The 22,445-nt window shown below is 36.4% G+C and overlaps 1 protein-coding gene across 8 annotated transcripts in view; it reads right to left on the bottom strand.

Annotated features, from left to right (window-relative positions):
* SYT1 (synaptotagmin 1) overlaps positions 1-22,445 on the bottom strand; it is a 357,712-nt gene that overhangs the window by 63,270 nt on the left and 271,997 nt on the right. For 6 of the 8 annotated variants that reach the window (XM_080604950.1, XM_080604945.1, XM_080604946.1 and 3 more), the window contains 3 exons: positions 18,638-18,760; positions 15,336-15,503; positions 11,739-11,906 (listed from right to left, as the gene is read on the bottom strand). In XM_080604950.1, coding sequence (XP_080461076.1) covers positions 11,739-11,906; positions 15,336-15,503; positions 18,638-18,760 — 459 coding nt within the window. The remainder of the gene's footprint in view (positions 1-11,738; positions 11,907-15,335; positions 15,504-18,637; positions 18,761-22,445) is intronic. The other 2 variants (XM_080604951.1, XM_080604952.1) reach the window with 1 other exon arrangement.

Here is a 22,445-nt window from a genome sequence, read left to right as displayed (position 1 = left end):
AACCCTCAGAAAACCTCAGAAGTGCTCTTCATGTAGGGCTTTCTAGTTTCTGGGAAGTCGGAAATATGTAAAATACTCTTTCAGATGCTTTCAATATTTTTGTCTTGGTTCCAGTTGAAATGAATAAAATAATGCATGCCCCATGAACAGAATTTTAGAATTCAGCTTGGTAAAAATCTGTGCTCAGTTCAAAAATGATTTTCTCCTAACTATTGCTGTGTATTCAAATCTATTAACTTTCTCTTACCAGACTCATTGCCACTTCTTAAACCAAGCATTCAAAAATACATTTTTATGAATCCACTGAAATATATTCAAGTTTTTGGATAAATACATACAGGTAAAAGCCTCTTATATTACTCCACTTCCCCAGTATTTCACTTTGAAAAATGCATTCTCTTAACGCATTCTTTAGGAAGACAAGACAGCTCATCAAAGGTCATCGTAGCAATCAGTACAACACACTGAATTTCTTTAATCTCTTCTGTAAAAAAGAACGAGGTCACCACAATCATCTATAAAAATCTAGGAAAGAAGACTGTACTTATCATGAAATCTCTGGCTCAATAATATTCATTTTTAATAAATCTTAGACCACAAGGGAAATTCCATAAGACTGGAATGGTGCTAATGCTATGCCCATCTTACTCAAAAAAGGCCAAAGGGGATGAAGGCAGAATCTACCAGCCAATTGCCTTTTATCAAACCCAGATAAAACAATGAAGAATTCATAAAAGTTTGCATTAATGATGGTTTAAAGGATATGGAATGTAATGAATGTGAAGTCATATGGTTATCTGGAAAACAGGCCTTTTCAATTAAAATCAGATTCATTCTTTGATAAGATTGTAAATTTGTCTGATGAAGGAAACATGCAAAAAAATCATTCGAAGGTCTGTTGCTGTTTTTACAAATATGAAAGTAAATTTTTCTACTGATAAAGTAAGCAAAATTATCATAATAATAACTACTAATGCAACAGGTTGGTCAGAAAGTGCTAAATCACCTAGTCACCTGGAAACAATCACATAGATCACATTTTTATACAGACAGAAGCAAAAATCTGACATCCTAGGAAAAAGAACTCAGACTATTTCTATATATATACACTGAATCGGGAAATATATCTTACAAGGCAGTGTTTCCTGCTAAGCAGTTAGGGTCATAAGCTATAGGCCATGAACTGAAAGTGCAATGCTATGCTAAAGAGTCAACAGTAGAAGAGCAGAAGTAGCATGTGGCTTTGCTTCTCTGGCAAGAATAGCACGAATGCTGCATACAGTTCTTGTGTATGTATTTTAAAAAGATTTTGAAAAGTAGAAAGAATGTGAAAGGTCACAACTCTTATTGGGAAACTGGAGAAAAAGCCTGATCATGAGAAACGTGAAAGATGAATTTCTTCAGTTTTTTTAAAAGATGATTGAAAGTAGCTTGATTGCAGTGCATAAGTACATCTATGGAGAGGAAGTATCATAGATTAAATGGCCTGAATCTAGTGAAGAGCATAACAAGAATCAGGGACTTGACGTAGAATCCAAAAACATCCACATAAGAAATAAAGTACACATTTTAAATGGAGAGATAAGAGTAATTGTTGAAGTTATGAGTGATGTGTTACTTTCTCCATTACTGACGTTTTTAACTTCTTTGATTTGTAGACTCTTTAAGTGTGTTCCAACAGCGGTGCAAAGCTGCCTATAACAAATGCTAGTCTATTGACAACAGCCTTAGCTTCATAACACTTGTCAGTATGATCTCACACAGAATTATCCAGCAGGATTTTCACAAAATTCTGTTTAGACAATATCACAATGTGTCATGGGAGAGGTATTTTGGTGAAATTCTAAAATAAACATGCAGGATAATGCCACAAGGCCTGAGCTTTCAAAGTCTGCAGTCTGTGGCCAAGTAGCCATGACAAAACATCATGAGCTGAGAATCAGAGGGTTTCTAGCTCCTTGCTCCAAAACCAAGCAACACCTAACTTCCAAGCTTGTTAGAGCGTTTCCTTGTGTCTCCCTCTCTCCCAGCATGGCACAGAGGTAACGCTACTGTCTTGCAGATGCAGCAGGTTTCCTAGTTTGAGTATGATTATAGGAGATTCTTTACATTCTTTAAAATGTTCCTTGAAGATTTAGGAGTCCCTCAGATTTAGGGCAGACAACCTCATCTAATTTAGAAAAAAACATCCAATTTGATAGGAAACCATACTATTTCTAAATAAAATATAGGCTCTTGGAATGACAGATTTTGTTGTTGTTGTTGTTGTTCCAGAAAGAAAATGTTAATGTTAGCTAGTCTAGTCTCAGTGCAAACAAAACAGATCAGATTTAAAGACCCGTCATCCTCAGTGAGTTGTAAGAACTCAAATAGTGGTGTCTTCTGGAAATAAACCCAAGTAATCAATGAACAGGTGGGCTAAAAAAATCTAAGGAGCATGTCCCAATGTTTATACACAAGATACTCACAGCTTTTTATGTAGGGATTGTGCTCAAGGCTGACAAACAGCCAGTTTTCATGATAGGGAATATATAAACAAGAAAGTTTCAGGGTCTTAAATTCTTATACAATGAGACCAGGGTTTGTGCTTGCAGGAACTTATGCAGAGCTCTAGAGCTGAAATCCAAGCAGGAAGCCAATATTCTCAAGTCATTCTGGAACACATGATTGCTGCAGCAAATCTAGTAGAGCTTAATTAAAATCTGTTCTCATTTACAATTACCATATATCAGGCAATATTAATTATTGTTGGACTTCATGTCTTTAAATATGAAAGATGTAACTTCTAATACACTAAATGAACATTTTTTTCATTTAGGCAGATGGATCAAACTAAAATTACACCATTCTCTGCTGAAAATTAGTAGTATGGTATTACAGACAAATATTCTGAAGAAATACTCATGCCTTTTAAATGACTTTAAAGACTCAGTGATTCAAAGGATATGTAGAAGAGTATAATTCCATATTTAGAGAAACATTATTATTATTTCTATATCAAATTGCAATGAGACAATTTTTTGTGGAAAAAAAAGGATAGGAAACATGCTCTGGTACTGGATGGCACATGAACTTAACGGTGTATTTTTTATTTTATTTTATTTTTTTTAAGGCTCTGATGTGTGTTGTAATATATAAGTTAATGCCTGAGAGTCATAGAAAAAGAAAATGCAGGAAAGAAAATCTGCTATGACAAGATAGAAATCATGGGTTACAGAGATGTGCTGTGGAAGAACTGCTTTAATTCTGTGTCACTGAATTGTAATAGTTGTACCTATTTTCCGTACAATAAGTACGAAAGCCAAAAAAAAAAAAAAAAAAGTAATCAAAATTAATTCAAATGACCCACATCTCCTAGAAAACTTGCCTGCTCTAACCATCACAGAAAATTAATGTTTGGCTTGACTGATTAATGTGAAAGTCTGAATGAATGAAAACACTTTCAGCATAATCCACAGCTATCTAATTCCGGGCTGGGCATTAACAGACAGGGGACATCAGCTGCAGACTTCAGGGCACTTGCATGAAAATAAGCTGCCGCCTGTTGTGAAGCCTGAACTCCACTCATCAGCAGAGATCCTCCTGTCAATTTTTCATGACACTGAAGAAGACATAGGAAAGCAGAGGTAAAATAACTGGGTTCCAGACAACTCAGCAGCTCTGAGGACTACCTGGAGCAATTTAAGTAACACATACACTTCATTAAGAATCTAATTGGGAGCTCTGCCTACTGCTGTCCATACCAGCGAGAAGCTGCAGTGCCATGTTCTACACTGGTGGCATCTAAAGCAAGTTATAAACCCCACATAACAGTAATCTTATAGGGAGTGATTTAGGTTAGAATTTTATGGCAAGGTCTGTATCTAAGAAGAAAAGATTTGATCTCAAGGTCAGCTACAAGTGGAAAAAGGCACTAGGGTTCCCAAATTTAGTTGCCATTATCAGTGACAGTGGAAGTAGCAATAATTTCTAATTCTGTTCTGTTATAGGTGAATGCATCCAACCGATCAAGCAGCAATAACATACCACTTTGAACTCTTTTTCTTTCTGATGGTTTGGAAACTCCTGCCTTTGGCACTATTTCTATAGTTGTAATTGCAGATATAATCCTCAAGGAAAATATCTTGGCCTATGTGTCACTGGGTTCAGCTGCAGGTATTTCTCTTCATCTAGTGCTATGCCAGCAAGAAGCACATACAGACTGGTTGCAAAAGCATACCTGCGTTCAGAAAAGAAAGCAGAACTGATGACTGTAACTCAAAGAAAGTAGTGTTCTGCTCTAAGTAGACAGCAGGGGTAGTAATTCTGTGGTACTGAACATACTCAGGTCCTCCACAGAAACCAATTCATATTGTGGAAGCTCTGCCAATGGAAGGGACAGAACCACTGTTCTTCAGTATCACTCCATCCGTCTGTCAGGCAGCCATCCAAAATAAAAAGTCTCAGTTAATGCAATTAATGGCTGCTTGTGAAACTACTGAAGTTTTCACAAAAGCTTTTTCGGTTCCATCACAGAAGATACATCATCAAAGAAAGATGTATTTCTGCTCCATACTCAAGACCACATCTTACACACAGAGTGAGAATATGGTGAGAAATGAGGAGGTGGAGTGATTCACAGAAGTTTGATCTCTGGTCAACATAGATACTAAAAACCCAATAACTTTAGACTGCGGAGGCTAAAATGTGCAGCTTAATTATTAACCGACTCAGGTGTATAAAACGATGGTAAAGGTTAAAATAAAATGCCTAAAAGAATAAGAAACTGAGACACAAGACAGCATTTTATGATTTTCTCCCTCTGTGTGGCCAGTGATGTGAAAATCTACAGAAAGACACATAGAGGAGAGAGGAGAAATGGTTTTATATTTAGACAGTGCCATCATTCTTGGAGTAAAATTCCTCACTCTTAGAATTATACATGATAGAGACATTACAAAAATGAATTGTATAGCACCAATATTGTAAACGTTAATGCTCAGATAAGGTACAGAAAAACATTTATATCTATCTTCTTTTCCTCTTTAAATCTTATGATGTAGAGTTACCTATGAACATCCAAGAATAATAATATTTGCTTTGATCTGTGTGATTGAAAGTGAAAGACTAGCCAAAATCAGCCCTTCAGAAAGAACTGTGTGTGTGTAGCAGAATGCAAGATCTTAGAAACTGGAAATGTCAGTTCTCCATTAACCTACATGGTAAGAATACATAAACTGCAGAAACAGCGATATTCTATGATGATTTTTTTTTTCTGCAAATTATTATTTTGTACAACAGCATTCTGCCCAGACGGAATTAGACATGAACAAGAGAAAAAGGCAATGCTATCCAAAGGTTTATAAAATCTAATTTAAATCCTCATGTCCTGAGTGTCGAGTGTCCTATAGTTATGATGATAACATTCACAGAGTAAGCTGTAGAGGGCTTTGGAAAAGAATGATGAAAGTATAAGGTTGATTGCACTAAAAACACACAGTTACATCAACAGTACCATATCAACATAACAACGCATCAGCCAATGTGAATAATTTCCTACAGGTAACTGTAGGAATGAGTTACTATCTGTTATCAATTTAGCCTAGAAATAAGACCTGGTAAAACATCCTAAATTCATATACTCTGCTTCTTAAAAACATTAACATAAAACCAATAGAAGCTCAATACCACCAAATTGAAAATACAGTACTATATTTTAGATTCTAACTGTGATTTCTCTAAAATAAGAGCATTTGGTGCTACTGCCTGTCACAGGTACAGTGCAAAGTGCTTCAAATGCCAGTTAAGCTCACTGTTAAACTAAGCTGAAACACAATAAACAGGCTTTGAAAAGAGGTTAAATGGTTACTATGGTAATCCCTGACATGGTCTAAATTGGTGTTTAAGAGCTGACAGAGGAAAAAAATGAAGAAAATGACTAACCCCTTTCTTTCTCAGACTGCTATTGCTAAATCTTTGTCTTTAACCTTTTCAAAAATACATCTTTCTCTGGTGTTTCTGGAAACCAAGATGCTCTAGGCTGAAATGGGGTGGGCACAACAACTAGAGGAGACCACAGTCCCATACTATGCTTCAACCTTTTCCTGAAAAACCTGTCTTCTTTGTGAGAGCTGGCTGTTCCTTGTGCCTGTTAAAATTCTGGTCTCTGATCTGAAGGTTGCTGACAAAGTTTCCTCCTAATGACACTTACCTAATGACACCTGGTTCATGTAGCAGCAATCAGATAATGATTTTTCTTACTCTGTCAGTTTGCAAAAGGAGGTAAGAAAAAGCAATAAATTATCACCTTGGACTACTGCAAATCTTTTGCCTAGAATCCCAGTGAGAACTGCAACTTTTGCCTCTGGATAATGCATTCACTGGTGCTGGTAGTCAGAAAAATAAGTAGGCACATAAAAGTCCGTGTGGAGAACAATACAGGAGAATTTCATTTATGGTATGTTCTGTGGTCCTTCCATGCAAATCAGCAGACTCTGCACATGTGCTTACAAACCCTCTCAGACTGCAGAGTTTTATAACTGGGAGTACCATGAGTTTGTCTGAATTCTCTGGAATTCCTTCTATGCTTCAAACCAAAACATCTCTTTGTAGTGCAGTCTTAGTTTCTTCCCCTTGGAATATACTTCAACTCATGCAAATGACTGATACCTCAACAAGCCGAATGAATCACCTTCAGGTACCTGGCAGAATGCTTCCAGCATCTAAGCAATATAGATTCTGCTTAAGACTTCATAAAAAGATCTCTTATGATGATTTTTGATCCCTCTCAGCATATTTCTCAAAAGGCTCCCCAGAACCTTGTTATCCAAATGCTACTGTGTGTTTAACATCCAAGTCAAATGCTTTTGAGCTCCTTGGTTGATCTGGCTTTTCTCCTCTATTAAGCATTTTAAAATAACCTGTATTTGAGCAATTAAGAAAAAAAAACCCAAACATTAACATGAAGAGGGGAATTGTCCGCTATTCCTTCCTTTTGTGTCGTAACTTTTGGCAAGGTTGTTAGGAATGTGCCTTGCCTAGAACCATTATTAATATTGTTTTGTGTGTAGATTATTAGAAGATGTAGAGCACCAAGTATAGGATGCACCTTGTCAGCGCAGTTTAACCTCAAGATGCCCTTCCACGCTTGAAAGTCAAATGTGAGTAAGCATGTTTTGGACAGTTATGCAATGCAAGGTTTTTGATCTGAGAGAGAATACTATCCAGAATCAGTGGGGTCCAGCATGGACAGAATTTAGCACTATCAACCAACTCCTGCTTCTTGTCTACTGTCCTCTATACTAGAATTCAATGTCTATAAAGCCAGAGAGTCTGACGTGAATCAAGACAAGTTCCCTTTTTTTTTTTTTATTTTGGTTAAGCCAATTACATTATTTTTGTTATAAAACAAGAATGCCTCTGACCTCTAAGGCTCGGTGCCTTTTCCAGAGAGGGAGCAAAGAAACATAATACCCAACAAATGTATACAGGGGGATTGTCAGCAGTTTGAACATGAAAGGTGAGAAAAGAAATGCAGAATTCTAATAGTCTGAAACAGTACAGATGCTGCTCTACTTAAGTCACATATTTTATCTTTCAAATTGTAGATTTCAATATCTTCAATTTAAAGAGGAAAAACAACTAGTTAACTGCTGAATAATTTCATATCAGGCTTGCTTATTCTCAAATTTTAGCTATCTCCCTCATATTAAGATCTTCAGTTTTGTTCCCTGTCTCATTACCGAATTCAGCCGCTCTTTAGGACAGCTGTTGTACTTATTGTATATTCAACATCCTGCATTTACTGCGTGTAATTCTGCCACAAAATCTGAAAATTAAAACACCCTTAAACTTAACATTTTAGAGTTTTAACTGGGTGAAAGATGAAGTGAATTTGAGAAAACTTGAACATCACACAGAAAACATAGTGATCCAATATAATATGCAGCTAAATAAAGGAGACCTCACATTTTAAAATTTGACACTCTGACAGCATCTCCATAGGGATAATGACACTTTCTTTTTGCAAAGCACTATGATATCTGCAAAGCTGTACAAGAGCTAAGTGTTATTATTAGAGATAGGAAAAGGCCCATTAAATCATCTGTCCATCTCTGATATAACGAGAAATGACAGTGATTTGCTGCTGTGATTTGACAGTGACATTTGTAAAAATGTCCTTTCCTCTTAACTTTCTGCAAGTTTCAGTGCTGAGGATTCAATAAGCTAGATGGCTTACTAGTTTTGTCAGTCTCCAACTTCTCTGAAGCTTACAGAGGTATTAAATAAATATACCCATTTCAGGCCCACTTTTCCATCTCCATCTTTCAACTTCTATTTTTTGAGGAGGAAGGGAAGAATAATCCACATGAATAACACGCTTGTCAAGCTTCACAGAATTGCTCTTCCACTCCTCAGCTGCAGACTGCCTGCTTCTCACCCATCTGCAAAGCAGTACTGTAGCGTCTCTCCTGATTGGGATTGTGCATCATGTAGGAGGGAAGCTGTTGTCCACCTTGCTGGTGTTTTCTAGCAGATTCCCACCTCAGAAGCCACGTACAAAATATACCCATCACAGCCCACTGTGATACAAACACGCATACATCAGGTAATTCATCCACAGTGGGTTCCTTGTCATATACTGCATGTAGTCTTATGTGATGGCAGTCATAAGAGGTCTGCAGAAGTCTTGGTGGTGGATACTGGCAGGTCAAAGATCCTTATTCCCATTGAATAAGGTTCTGCTTCTCCACTGCTTTCAAGAGCAAGAATTGTTTCTGCTCTTCCTTGTATTGCCCCTACTCCTAAAAAAAAATAATTTAAATGTTTGCTGCAACAGGTTTTCAATTAAAGTGCCAATATAACAAAATGGATGGAGAAAAATCAGTTGAAGTATGCAGGAGATGACTCTTGGTATGATTCATACTGCTGTGAGCAAAGAAGAGGTCTGTCTGGCCTTCTGTACCAGAGTGATAACAGATATTGGATGCAGTGTGTACTCAGATAAAGTTAATGGCAGTGACATCTGGTAGGTGACACAGAGGAGCAAACTCCTATCATCTGTTTTTTTACGCTCTGTGCCCAAACCATTATATGTCAGACTTGGTAAAAGTGAATAATCTTTCAGTATCTACCACTCTTCCCTCCTATGCTCTCAGTCATAGGAGACTGAAGGACTACTAGATAAATCACCATCATATATTCACAAAGACAGTGGAGCTCAAAGCAGCTAGGGAAAAAGGATTCAAGGAATGTAGCTCGTTAATAGTGGCCTCCCCAACATTTAGCAGTCATTGCACAGTCTCATACTTTTCCAAAGCTCTATCTCGGTCATAGCAAAAACTTACATAAAGTCTTGCACCTTCAAAGTGATTCACCAACATAAATATATTAATAAGACCTTTCCCAGAAGACAATGGAGTATCAGAGAGACGGCATTCAAATGGCTGGGCTGTGAGAGGTAGAGCTTCAAATAGTTCATTAAACCTTCATCCTCTGCCATCAATTTCAAGCTCATTTAGAAGAAAGGATGGAAAGTACTGTATAGCTTCATGAGCAAATAGAAGAGTAACAGCTCATAAAATGATTTTGCCCTCTATGATTACAGTGTTAATTAAATTGTATATTCTATGATGTGCAACAACTGAATTCTACATGAAGTGAAATAAAAATAAGATTTTCATACTCAGTTTGAATGATGCCACCTAGATGGCTCTTTCAAAGTGATTAGTGACAACTGCCACTGATGTGCTTTGGCATAAAACTTGTTTTCAGGTCATAATGAAGACATTAAGGATATTTTGGTATGTGATCCTTAATTGTCTACATATTCAGAATTCTAGTTAGTGGTAGGTTTTTAAGAACAGACAAACCTAACTAAATGCTGTAAGGGCTAAAAAGAAAATAAATCATATTCTTCAAATAATGCAGACTATGTATAGAGGTGCTTTTCAGGGATGAATTCATTATGCAATGACAACATGTAGAATAGTCTATGAAAGATTTTTTTGTGGTAATAGAATTTCATTTGTCATACAATTTTAGATGAAATCCAGTTGCTTAGGGTTTTAATTCAATTTTATCATGTTTTCTTACAATTAGTAAGGCAGGCTGCCATGTGATGTTTATGGTCACTGTCAAGACACACACGTTTCTGTTGTTATGCATCTGCCCCATGTAAATCGTGTTAGTCTTTACATGTGCAGTACTGTATTTGTTAATTCTGGAGCCAGAGTACTGCTTGGTCAGAGGTATATCTGCCATGAATTCTTCAAGGTCTGCTGTGGCAGCCAGTAATGGGTTTATAGAGATAGGGCCTCTCCCAACCCTTTCTGTCCCTTGCTAGTTATTGCATAAAATCTACTGGAATTTGTTTGGCATTTTTGCTGCTGAGCAAAGCGGCTGGAATATCAAAGGTGGTGAGGTAGTCAAATCTGGAAATATGAATGACATTTTCTGTGAAACACAGCTCCCCAAACCACTGACAGATGTAACTCTCTTGGTTCTTGGTAGAGATTTCTTTTCCAAATTGTGCCTTTTTATCTTTAGCTCTATACTTGGAAGGAAAATGTACCATAAAGCCTTGTTAGCGACATCAGTTGCAATAAGAGAGCCACGCAAATGCTGCCTCAATGAAATAATTCCATGCAGAATAGTCTAATGTAGCAGTGACTTTCAAATCAATGCACAGTGGAAGAAATTCATCTGAAATACAGTCTTTAAAAGCAAATATTCAAAATGGCAAGATTGAAATCTACTATTTTGCAAATCTGAGAAGGCAGGATGATTCAGCATTTGCTGTTATTTTTCACAACTTGCAGTCTCAACCCAATATTCATTTTTTTTTTTTCACTTGTATTACGGTAAGATTTCATCCAGAGATTGTCCCTTCTATTATAGAAACTGTGGTTCGAATTCAGAGCAAATTATTAGCTAAATTAGACAACGAGGAATGGAGACTCAGATTCCTTCTTCTCTCACCAGAGAATTGAAGCATGCTGTGTAATCTGACTAATATGAGTGGGCAGATATTACGTAGCAATCAAAAGGAAAACTAATGAAAAATTGAGCACAAAATAGTCTTATAACAAGCAAAAAGGTGGATGTGCCAGTATGAACAGCCTCACAGGATACAAAATATAGTGGTGAAATATTTCCAAAAAGCATCTTGTGTACATGTACCATTACACACACTAAATAATGAATGTATTGGATATTGGCACAGAGAGGAAAATAATAAAAGGTGATTAACATTTGAGAAAAACGTCATTCTTTCCAAGGTATCTGTCAAATCCATGTTCTAATCAATGGATATTATTACATAGAAGTTCAATAAAATTGTAAATTATTTTAATAAAAAGCTACTATTTTCTTTATGCACAATAAGATGCTTTGAGATGCAAACATTCAGAATTATTTGCGCCATAAAAAAGCCTAAATGCACAGTATTCTTATGATTCAAATGCAAATTTTCTGTATCCAAAGTGCTCCAACTCAATAAAAAGTCAAACTCATGAAAACTTCCCTTAATATGTTGCATAAAGTATCAAAAAGATTGAAAATAGGATTAGCAAAGGAGAATGTACCTTTCAGTGAGTATTGGAAAAGATGATTATCAAAATTTATCAGGCGAAGTAAGTCTGAGAAATGCTGATAACAGATGGGAACTGTCTTGGCAAAAAAAAATGTTGCTAGTTTGACTGTTTCTCCGACTGAGTACAAAAGTATCTTGAAAAATAGAAGCAGCCAATTTTTCTTACCTCTTCTTTCTCTGCACTTTGCAAGTCCCTCCACTCCTCAGTCACATGACCGAAGTCCACCGTGTTCATCGCAACCTTATATTCCCCTATGATATCATGTTTGGAGAAACGATCAAAGTCATAAACTGCCATCACTAAAGTTTTTCCACCCAGCTCGGAGTATGGCACCTGTAAATAAGAGAGAATGACAAACTCAGTATCTCAGACAATAAAGATCAGTCCACTACAATGCAAATCTATTTCTTTGGTTTATCAGCTGTCATCTCAGGTAAATTGAAAAGCAGAGAAAATTATGAGGTGTATTTGTTTCAGAGTCACCAGATGCAGTATTTTTCAAGACCAGGCTATGGCACTCAATAGAACAATGTGGCAGCTCACTCATCACTCTACGGGTTTTTCTCATTTTACTTCAAATTATATTGTGGGTGATGAAACTGAAACAGGAAGCCCAATTATTTGCACTGAAGATACATGAACTTTTCACACAATGGTGTCTTTTCCTCAATAAATCAAGTGTCATCACTCAGAAATGGGTAGCTCTCAGACTGATGAAAAAACATAACTGCCTTACTGTATCTGACACAAAGTAATTAGACACTAAATAGTTCTCTTACAGTACCACTACCTATTACTTGCCAAGGCATATTTTTCATTATTATACCTTTCACACTGCAGACACTAAGGTGCCTATAAGTCACAGTGTACAGTTAGATATTGTGGTGGCAGAAGGCCAACTTCTGACTAATTCTCCAGCTGTTCTGATGTGTTTCAGACAGACGCTGTGGGTTTGGATGTTTATGAGTCACATTTTTAATATTCAGATGAAGATGTGCAGTTCAGGTAAGCTACACTTGAGTGGCTGTCTGGAAAAAGCTGAATTAGGAATTGTTTGGACTTACATTGAACACTTGGTCAATATGAATATATTCTGCAAGTATAAATGGTTTCCATGGGCTTCAGCAAACATTTCTCTATTAATTGTCTCTATAAGAAGAGAACTGAAAGCATGGCATTGTCACTGGCCTTGTTAACCGCTATATGTTCTGGTCTGTTTAAACCCTAGGGTTGTTGTCCTTTGGTACTCTTTAGCTTCTGCTTGCTCTTTAAAATACTGAAGAATGACATGAGTAGTTTTTCTTTTTCATAATATTTTATATAATGTTTAAAAGAAGCTTTTCAAGTTGAGAGCCAGCTCCAGCTTCCATCACTGAGTACAATAATTTCAATGAGCACAGGGTTGTGTATTACAGTAAAAGTAAATAAATACTACAGCAAAGCCTACTTTGATTCTGTAAATTATTTATAGCTTCTAAAAAGCTATAGAAGACAAATGTATGTGGAAGGCAAAATTCTAAATAATTTCACTTTTATTTTTATGCAGCATCAAAAACAGAAGAGAAATGTTCTAAAGCTTCTTTCTCCTCCAGTTAATTATAGTGCCTAATGGATTCTGGTCATTTGGAATGCAGGAAAAGACTACATATATTGTCATTCATTTTTTATCATTAACTTGACCTCAGTGAAGCTTTATTTTTAAAGAAGATCTAGTGGCAATGCTTCCTCCACTCATTACCTCTAAAGCAGCCTAAGCCTACAGCTTCATTCAGGACAACCAAGGATGTTCCCAGCTCTTGTAAAGGATTGCTCCCTCTCCCTGCTTTCTGCTGTGCTCAGAGGTACTCAGCCTCTTAGTGCAGATGAGACCTTGCTTAAAAGACACATATAGAGTCTTTTTCTGGCACAGACATGTCACCCTTCCAGACACAAACCCTCTCTCTGCTTTGGGATAGATGCAGGAGCCTTTCATCGGGAATCATTTTAATCATCATTGTGGGCCTGGGGAGAAACACTTTTGTCTTTTCCAGAGTGGTATAGCCCAGCTAGGATTTCTCAGTTTCCTTTCACTAGCTCAGTGCAGGTATACAGTTCAGACAGCTGTAGCCTGATGAACACCTAAACCCTGGAATGGCACCATGGATGTCTAGGAAATAAAAATGAAAGGGGACTAACGCAGGGAACTACCTGAAGAAGATCCTAATCTTGGACCTATTAGGTCCAGGTCTCAAGACACACTACAGAAGAAAAACTACTCATATCTTCCACATTAGCCTTTCTTTCTGGAAGGAAGGCAGACAGCTCACAGCTGTGTCCTAGGAGAAGGTAATAAAACAGCCCTGGGTTTCCCTGTGGGCAGCTCTGCTTGAGAGATGGATAGGAGGGCTGCCAGCAGAAGCTGTGACCCACCTGAAGTGGGTCACTGGAGTAAGACTCTGCCCAAGGAAGTGAGATGCTGTCAGTAATTCCCAGGGAAATTAAAGTTGCAGCACTAATTAAATGGTCACTTGTCTTCTTTCACAGTAGTCCCAGAACAATGATAGTACTTGGCATGCTCCATAAATTTTCTCTTGAGTACAGACCACAGTACTCAGGGGATGATCAGTACCACATTGGGATGCACCTAAACACTTCTGTCAGGTCTTGCTTGGAAAACACACATTTTTCAGTAGAGTAAAATTTGCTTATTATGATGTGACTTAAAACAAGTGGACATTATAGTCCAGGAGTGGATGCTCTGATTTATATTTTGTGTTTTCATCTTAGGTGACAGCATTATTGGTTCTTGCTTTTCTTTTGTGAGCTGCACGGGAATCTGTAATTTATATCACTGTTTCTTTTTAAATACTCTCTTAGGGAAGCTCAGGAAAAAATAACTCCCCACAAAAGATTATTTTTATGGACATCTTCAAGGGAAAACATAAGCTTATATATTCAGTAGTAGTTCTGGCCTCCAGGGATATCTTTCTCATTGAATGATTACATAGCCTGAATCTCTCACTGTTCCTGTTTTCAATCTGTAGCTGTCTTTATAAGATTGGGCATAGAAAAAAAGGCCTAAAGTAACAGCAAAAGAATGTATATTAGGAGAAGCCCTTTGAAACATGCTGAATAGTGTACTTTTATTTTACTTAACTGGGGTTTAGGTATGGCTACAGTTTTAGAAATATACTATTGAGATATAACGTTGGAACAACTTAAACTTTACAATGTAAGGTATAGCTACATTTATTTAATATGTATATTATTAACCTGAGACATGATTTCCGTTCATATATAAAGTAGCATGGTAAAGGATTACTATGATAGACTAGCAAGATTAATCTGCCATACTGTCCTTCATCCATTTACCTTCCCCGAGTTTTTATCTATTTCTGAGGCAAAAAAAAATGGTATACTGAAATTCATAGATCAGACTACAAAGAAATTTAAAGAAAATGCTGGTTCAGTGAAATTCACCTGACAGTTGTCAAAATTTCAGTTTTCCTACCTTCTTGTAAGTTTTATCTAGCCAGAAAATATGGATCAGATTGTCACAAATCAGGATAACTGAAATGCCTAAAATCAAACCATGCCTTTTACACTACACAGGTCTGCCCCTGAGCTATACCATTTTCATCATAAGACTGAATATTAGAGGTTTCTACAACATGAAAAATCACTATGTCACAGTTACCAGTTAACTAAGATGTTTAACTTCGTAGTCGAGCATGAGATGCATAGTGGCTAAATAAAGAGTTTCAATAATTATCAAGAAAATACCTTGAATGTAAATTGCTCATTGAAAACAGGGTTGAGGGTCTTTCTGTGGACTTTTGTCTCATATTTCTTCTTCTTATCAGGCAGCAGGAACACTTTCACATAGGGATCAGATGTACCACCCATATCTAATGCAGGCAGCTCAGCTGCTTGAATAATCCCAACCAGAAGCTGAAAAGACAGAAAAACAGCAAAATGAAATTTCAAACAGATATTTATAAATGAAAAACTGTAACAGACAAGTACACATGCACACTCTATTTCTGGTCTATGAAAAACTATTCCCCTCGACCTTCAAGGAAGGCAAGCGAAGCAACACTATAGACTTTTGAAAACCAATTATGGCAGATGCAGACGGTACAAAGGCTGTGTTTAAGCAGAAAAGAGGTTTTCAAAGGGCAGCTGATTACAGCTAAATACAGACTTCATCTTTTTAAAGACTGCAATCAAATAACTTTCAATTGCCATCGCCTCTTGTGCATTATTTTTCTATGCTGCGCACCATGAATAGAAATCACATTATTAAACAATCAAGAATGTCTAATTTTGACTACAAAATTTGTATTCTAAATCCCCAACACATAACCTTCCCCCCCCTCCAAAACACAAAAAGGTGATATATCAAACACAAGTCCTCAGGTAGAGCTTTATTGAAAACAAATGGGTCTTGCAGTCTTTCTTATTTTTAATTTCTCTTGATATGTATGTGGATTGGTTTAGGCAGTAGTCTAAGGACACCATATTAAAAACAAACAAACAAACAAACACAACAACAACACCCACCATGAAAACTGACATCTGGTAACTAAGTCCTAATAACAATTCTTAATCTCACTGTAAGACAGAAAAGTTAGTTTCTTAAATCTTTTACATACTTTTAAAATAGGACTGCAGCACATTTGAAACTTGTAAATGCCATGGTCATTTTTTAGTGTTACAAATGAAGTCATATGTTATGTTATGTTATGTTTTCTAGACATCCCAGCCTATATTAGGCTGCATCAGCATAATGGAGTTAAGAGAAAGAAAATACTTTTAATTCTGATTTAATAGGCATGAAATTAAGCTAAACATTCAAATGAGTCTTCAAGGTCAATCCGGAGACAAGTGATTAAAAACTGGGAAAAAAAATCTGAAAATACTTTCTTCTAAATCAGTGCTTCAGTCATAATGTATTGTCTCCTCTCATGGATGAATTGTTTAAAATTGGAATCAGAAGCTCTAACAAACAGAATACAGAACACTATAGTCAATCTAGGAAAGAAACTCCTGCCTTCTGAAAGTCTTCTCAGAGTTGGACTATCTTTTTCCAATTTCTCCGTATGGCCTGCATGTTTTCCTACTTATGGGCCTCTTAAACTCCATGAAGCATTTTCCTTTAGCTATATGAAACACTTTTTCTCTTCTCTCTTGTTCTTATTCTAGATGCATAGTATTTTATAAATACAAGAATAGGCTCAGAATCTACATCAAGTCTCACATCAGAGAGTGAAAAACAAATCTATTCCGTCTAATTAACAAACTGGAAACACAATTCAATTAATTAATTAATTAATTAATTCTCCTTTAAAAATTGTCTCTGTAAAACTGAAGCATCACGCTAGAGAGTAATTTGGTTATCTTGTCTTCAGTCTTAACCCTGTGCAATACGTTAATAACCACAATTTTGGTTTGCAGTTTCAAGCAATACCAAAACTATACCATAGTCTACCGACCTAAATCCCCTCTTCTACTCTTTCATATAATCTATTCTCAGACAAATTCCAAATTGAAATGCATTTTAGAGCAGCAAAATAAAATAGGAATCCATAACTCAAAGAATTTACTATATTAATTAAATACTATACACTTTAAAGATTTGTTGCTTTCCCTTCCTATATCATTTTGTAAAATATAGTTCTCAAAATCTCAAAATTTCCTTTAAAAATAAAGTTCTTTTTCATATTCTGAAGAAACTGAAATCACTTTGTCAGAACACAATTGCAACTTTCTCTTCCTCCCCTCTTCAGATCTTCTGCTTTTGAAGGGTCTAAAGTTTCACGCTGATTTCATAGTGATTTCAAGGGGGATCAGTTTGCCCCAGTGCATGGCCAGAGAATTTTCTTTGGGAGTCAAGGGAAAGCTCCTTTAACTACAGGTTCTTGAAAAGCTTCAAACTCTTTTTCTCTCTTGTGTTGAAAAACAAATACTGGTAGTCAGAAGATGGGGGAAATATTATAATAGCTTTGTGCAAATATCCTGCTACTGATAGCAATTTTTTTCTTAATTTCTCTTATTTTCTTTCTGTTGTAACATGTAAGTGCACTGCAATCCATGAACAGCATGAAATAAAGAATCTGAATGTGGAAATAAATCACAAGTATGTGTGGAAGTCAGTTCAGATGAAGAATTAATAAGGATTTAAGTTCAGCATTTTTTTTTTCACTAAACAGAGAAGAATGATGTGTTTTTTGACTGAAGTTGTCAAAAAATGAAATACAGGCTGTGTATTTTCAAGTTCACTGAAAGACATGGAGTAGAAGTGAATAAGTAAGATGTATTGGTGTGCTTTGGTCCGAAGTTAAGCACAATGAGCTTTAATGTCTGTCTATGAGTTGGTTGAATGGGTCAGTTGTATATCCTAATCACATTATGGTATCTGTTGCTACTGAAAATTCGGGGAAGTAAGCCAAAGTTTGGTCTTAATATCTTCAGAGTATGGCATGAAAGTAATATCTGTCCTTGGCTGGAGATTCTTCCTGTCCAACTGTCCTATTCTTTGGAGGACAGAACTTTTCATCTGGATTTTAGTTCCAAACTAAATTGTCTTTAGCAAATAGCTGTACTTCATGGAGAGCAGCAGAATTTGAGATTGCTAGTTAATAAGGCAAAGATGACAAGATGCAGTGAAAGAAAGCTACTTCTGGTAATCTTACAAACTTGCTAAAAGACCCACTGATGAATCAACTTACTTTTATGTCTCTCTTTCCCCCCTGCCCCCCATCTTTTTGCTTGTGTTTTAAATATGCAGAGGCAGAAGCTATCTTTTATTGTTTACATGTAGATGCTGTAGGATCATGTAGCTTGACATTGATTGGTGACACTTTAATATGTTATTAACAATTAGATAAAACTGTCTTCAAGTTTGATTAAAGGTATAAATTTAGAGTACATTGAACCCCTATTTAGTAATATTTATGTCATGAATCTTCGGTCTTGCTTTCTCCCTTTATTCAGTGCAAGCTATATTTACCATATCTACATGTATAACTTCATTTTCCCTTGCCCACAGAGAATTGAAATGTTACAGGTTGGTTGTTTCAAACCTGATTGTTCTGGAAGTCATAATCCAAAGAATATTGGATTTTCCCTAGTTTCTCCACTTCTTTGGGTTCTTCTTTCTCTTCTCCATCAGTCAGCCCAGTCTCAGCATCATCATCCTTAAGAGCCTAGAAAGAAGTAATGTAAAATTAATATATAAGGCTAACTCTTAAACACTGGTTTAAAACAGACACTGTCCTCAAATCTATTTTGAAGCCATTAAAAGCAAGCATGACAGCAGAAATCCAAGTATGCAGTTTTCGTATATATTTATACTATTTAAGTTGCTCAAAATGTTATAAACCAGCAAGCAAGCAATGGAAGTAGGAAGAAAGCTTCTTGAAATATTACAAGCAACAACTGTTATAAAACCTGAAAGTAGAAAGAAAATATCAACTTGATATCAAGGAATTCTTCTGGGCTCACACTGTCTCTTAAAGAGGCACAAGGAGGCAAACATGCTATTAAATATGCAAAGTCACGCATTCACTCAAGTTAAGGATATCTTGGCAATGTGAAACCTAGTTGTGCATGCTGTGAATTGTTTGCAATTGGCAACACACTTCTGTAGGATTGCTATGATAAAGAGCATGTGTTGTGGATGTGTTCTTCCTACAATCATATGCCAAACATTTCTCATGTTTATTTAGAATGAATATGGAAGCAAAGGTATCACCATGCCATTAGCAAGTGCATGTTTCTCCTTTTCCCTCCCTCCCGAGACCAATTTCATTTTTGTTCATTCTTGCTGTAAAGCTTAGCTGAACCAAATTGATTGAAAACTGATTCTGCTTTGCTTGGAAAGAAATACAAACATAAGAAATACAGAACTCCATACAGTTTTGCCTATTATATAAAACCTGCTATTTTTAAAGGATGCAGCAGTTATCTTAGTTTTTATACATAATGAAAATACTAAGTGATGCCATTATTTTTGCTGTACCAGAAAGCAGAAGCATCTGCACAGTGAAAAAGCGAATTTATGCCATTATTAAACCGTAAAAACTGTACTTAACTATGTAGTTCTTATTCAAGCAGATTCTTTGCTATGTAAGAACTGAAAACGGGCAAAAGTGATGAGGAAAATAGTGAAAAATTGTGGAAAATGTGAAAATAAAGTTTAGATTGTGAAAGACAAAGAATCAATACTGAGAGCATTCATCTAGAATTGTGATTTGCACACTACAGTGTGAGTGATATAAAACTACCTTCAATATGGAGCTTCTGCTTGCACAGACAGACTATTAAGTGCAAGAATAAGATTTGCTCTGTTTTATTTTGTTCTTTTTTTTTTTTTTTTTCACAATGTGTGGCAGTCTGAAGAAATCTACAGCATTTAGACACAATAGGTTGCAGCTGGAGCTCTTTATCTGAAGAGACAGCGAGGCTGGAAAGTAGCAATACCCACAGCTGATGGTGGCTTGTGAGAAAAAAAAATGCAGAAAAGCATTAACATTCTCACTCAGCCATGAAAGCTGTGGGGGCTATGCAACAGTTGTGTGGGTGTGGTAAGAGGAAAGATTGATCTCTGAAGTAGAAAATGTTATTTTTCAGAAACCGGATCTAAAATTCAAAAGGTCAGACTGAAAACTGTACAGTATTAAGTAATTATTTTTCTACTTTTTGAAAAAAAAAGAAATTCAGCTGGCATAGCTCAACTGAAATCAATGCAACAACATTGATTTATGCAAGCTGAGGAGCTGGGTTACAGTTAAATACCTGAATGTTAGTGAGTGATGGACTCTTTACTAGGAACATAAATTACAGCGTACCAGCATGAGGTCAGTGAGAAAGGTTGACAGTGGATGAGAATCACCTGTAATGCTGGAAAAGTAATACTTCTGAACTAAGCCAATTCTGTTTGGAAGGGCTGAACTGCCTGATATTAATGTTATTTTGAGATATTTTAATTGCTGAGCTGCTAGTGAGTTCCCTGGCTGTGGCACAACAACATTTTTGTTAACACAACAACAAAGATGGCACTTAAAACCTAGCAGGTTCTACGGCAAGAGGATAATGTTGGAACAAAGCCAGTCTGGGACACAGTCCCTTCAGGACCATACACTGGACTTTCAGGATATGGAATGGCGTGATTATACCAAGCATCTTGCTTTCACTGGTGATAAAAATAAGGCTGAGATTCTGTGATCACACACACACAGAAAAAAAGATGTGACTCAGTCAAACCGAAACAACCACATTGATCTGAGCCTGGAGACAACAGGAAGCAATAACTCAGAGTAGGATGTTAACTCCAGGACCCACTGCTCTGAATCATCACAGTATTGCCCTAGCAGAGGACTCCATGATAAAAGAGTGATAAACAGCTCCAGTATATCACTGTTTCTGGGATAAGTACTGGCCTTTCTGCTATTACATCTACTTTTGACCTGGATTTTGTTTGAGCAGAACAATCCTGAAGCCATTCCTCAAGAATAAAATGGAGAATGCAAAGAGAAACTTCTGTGTTAATTTCCAGCTACAAGGCATCTGTAACTATTGCATCAAGGCAAAAATTACATACGCTCTCCCATACGCTCTCTAGAAAAACTATATACTCTTCTGCATAGCTGATCAAACTGGGAGATGTGCCAGAGCTGTGGGTATCTCAGAGGGATTTTTTTTTTTAACTATGTCTCTAGAAATTACAATGGGAAGTTAACATCCTTCTTGCAAGTGAGTTCTGAAGTGCAGGCACAAAACATTGCATGACTGGGAAACTCTTCTCCATAGGTTATCAAAGTCCTATTGGAAGGTGAAAGCTATTTCCCAGGAGAGATGGAAAATGTTTCATATTACTCACATCAGCTGAGTGGCTATATTGTTCTTGACCTTGACTCAGATACATTGAAGAACTAAGAAACACTAAGAATAAGATGGTGTTCAGATTTGGCCAAGGTTTTGGAGTCAGGGGAGGGAAGAAATAACAAATGGTTATTTCTAAAGAAATCAGTATATAATAGTTTTTACCTTCAGGAGAGGAATTTGCTTTCAAACCAAAGGCCAATGCTTCAAGAAGAAGCTGAGTCAAAGGAAGCACAGAAGTTTCTCATGTGTGATGCAACTGCTGTGTTCCAAAGAGGAAGAAGAATTGGATTGCTTCAAAGGACTTGAAATACCCCCCAGGGATTTTCATTTTATATTGAGATTTTCTGAAAGATCAATATTTAATGGAATCGTACTGCAACCCACAATTTATAATACATTATATCACACTATATTGAATCTTATTGTTGTATTGCTACAACCAATTAAAATAAGCAGCTATATTTTATTGGTTTTGGAATCAGTAAAATGTTTTTAATTATAAGCCAACTTTCTCCTCAAGCCTTTTCATCTGACATGACAGTGATCAGAAAGCCTGGATTTCAATGCAGAGTAATATAAGTCTTACTTTTCCTACTATTTCTTTTAATTCCATGACATTTTAATGCATTTTGTGCATGTGTGTGTGAAATACACATCACAAAAATCTATTATAACATCATGCTGATAAACAGATTTTTTTTCTAAGTTGGGATGAATGTGAAATTTGCTCAGGTGAATGTATGCAGAAATAAACAGCAAGGAAAGATCTACATCCTCTTACATGTGTGTAAGTCTCTAAAAAATGCATATTTACAGGTAAGTAGGAATGTACAAAAAAAGTGTTGATTCATCGCGAGGTGACACTTTCACATCTAATGAAATCAGCAAGTGGGAAAAGTTACGTTGTGCCAAGGACTGTGCCAGAGCCATTCAATATATGATATGTTTTCTTAGAGCTGGAAGACAAAATGAATTCTTTGAGCACCCTCTGATTTAATCCATATT

The sequence above is a fragment of the Anser brachyrhynchus genome, assembly GCF_964034855.1.
Source record: "Anser brachyrhynchus genome assembly, chromosome: 1".
In the NCBI taxonomy this organism is placed as follows: domain Eukaryota; kingdom Metazoa; phylum Chordata; class Aves; order Anseriformes; family Anatidae; genus Anser; species Anser brachyrhynchus.
This window is presented reverse-complemented; position numbering and strand designations above follow the sequence as displayed.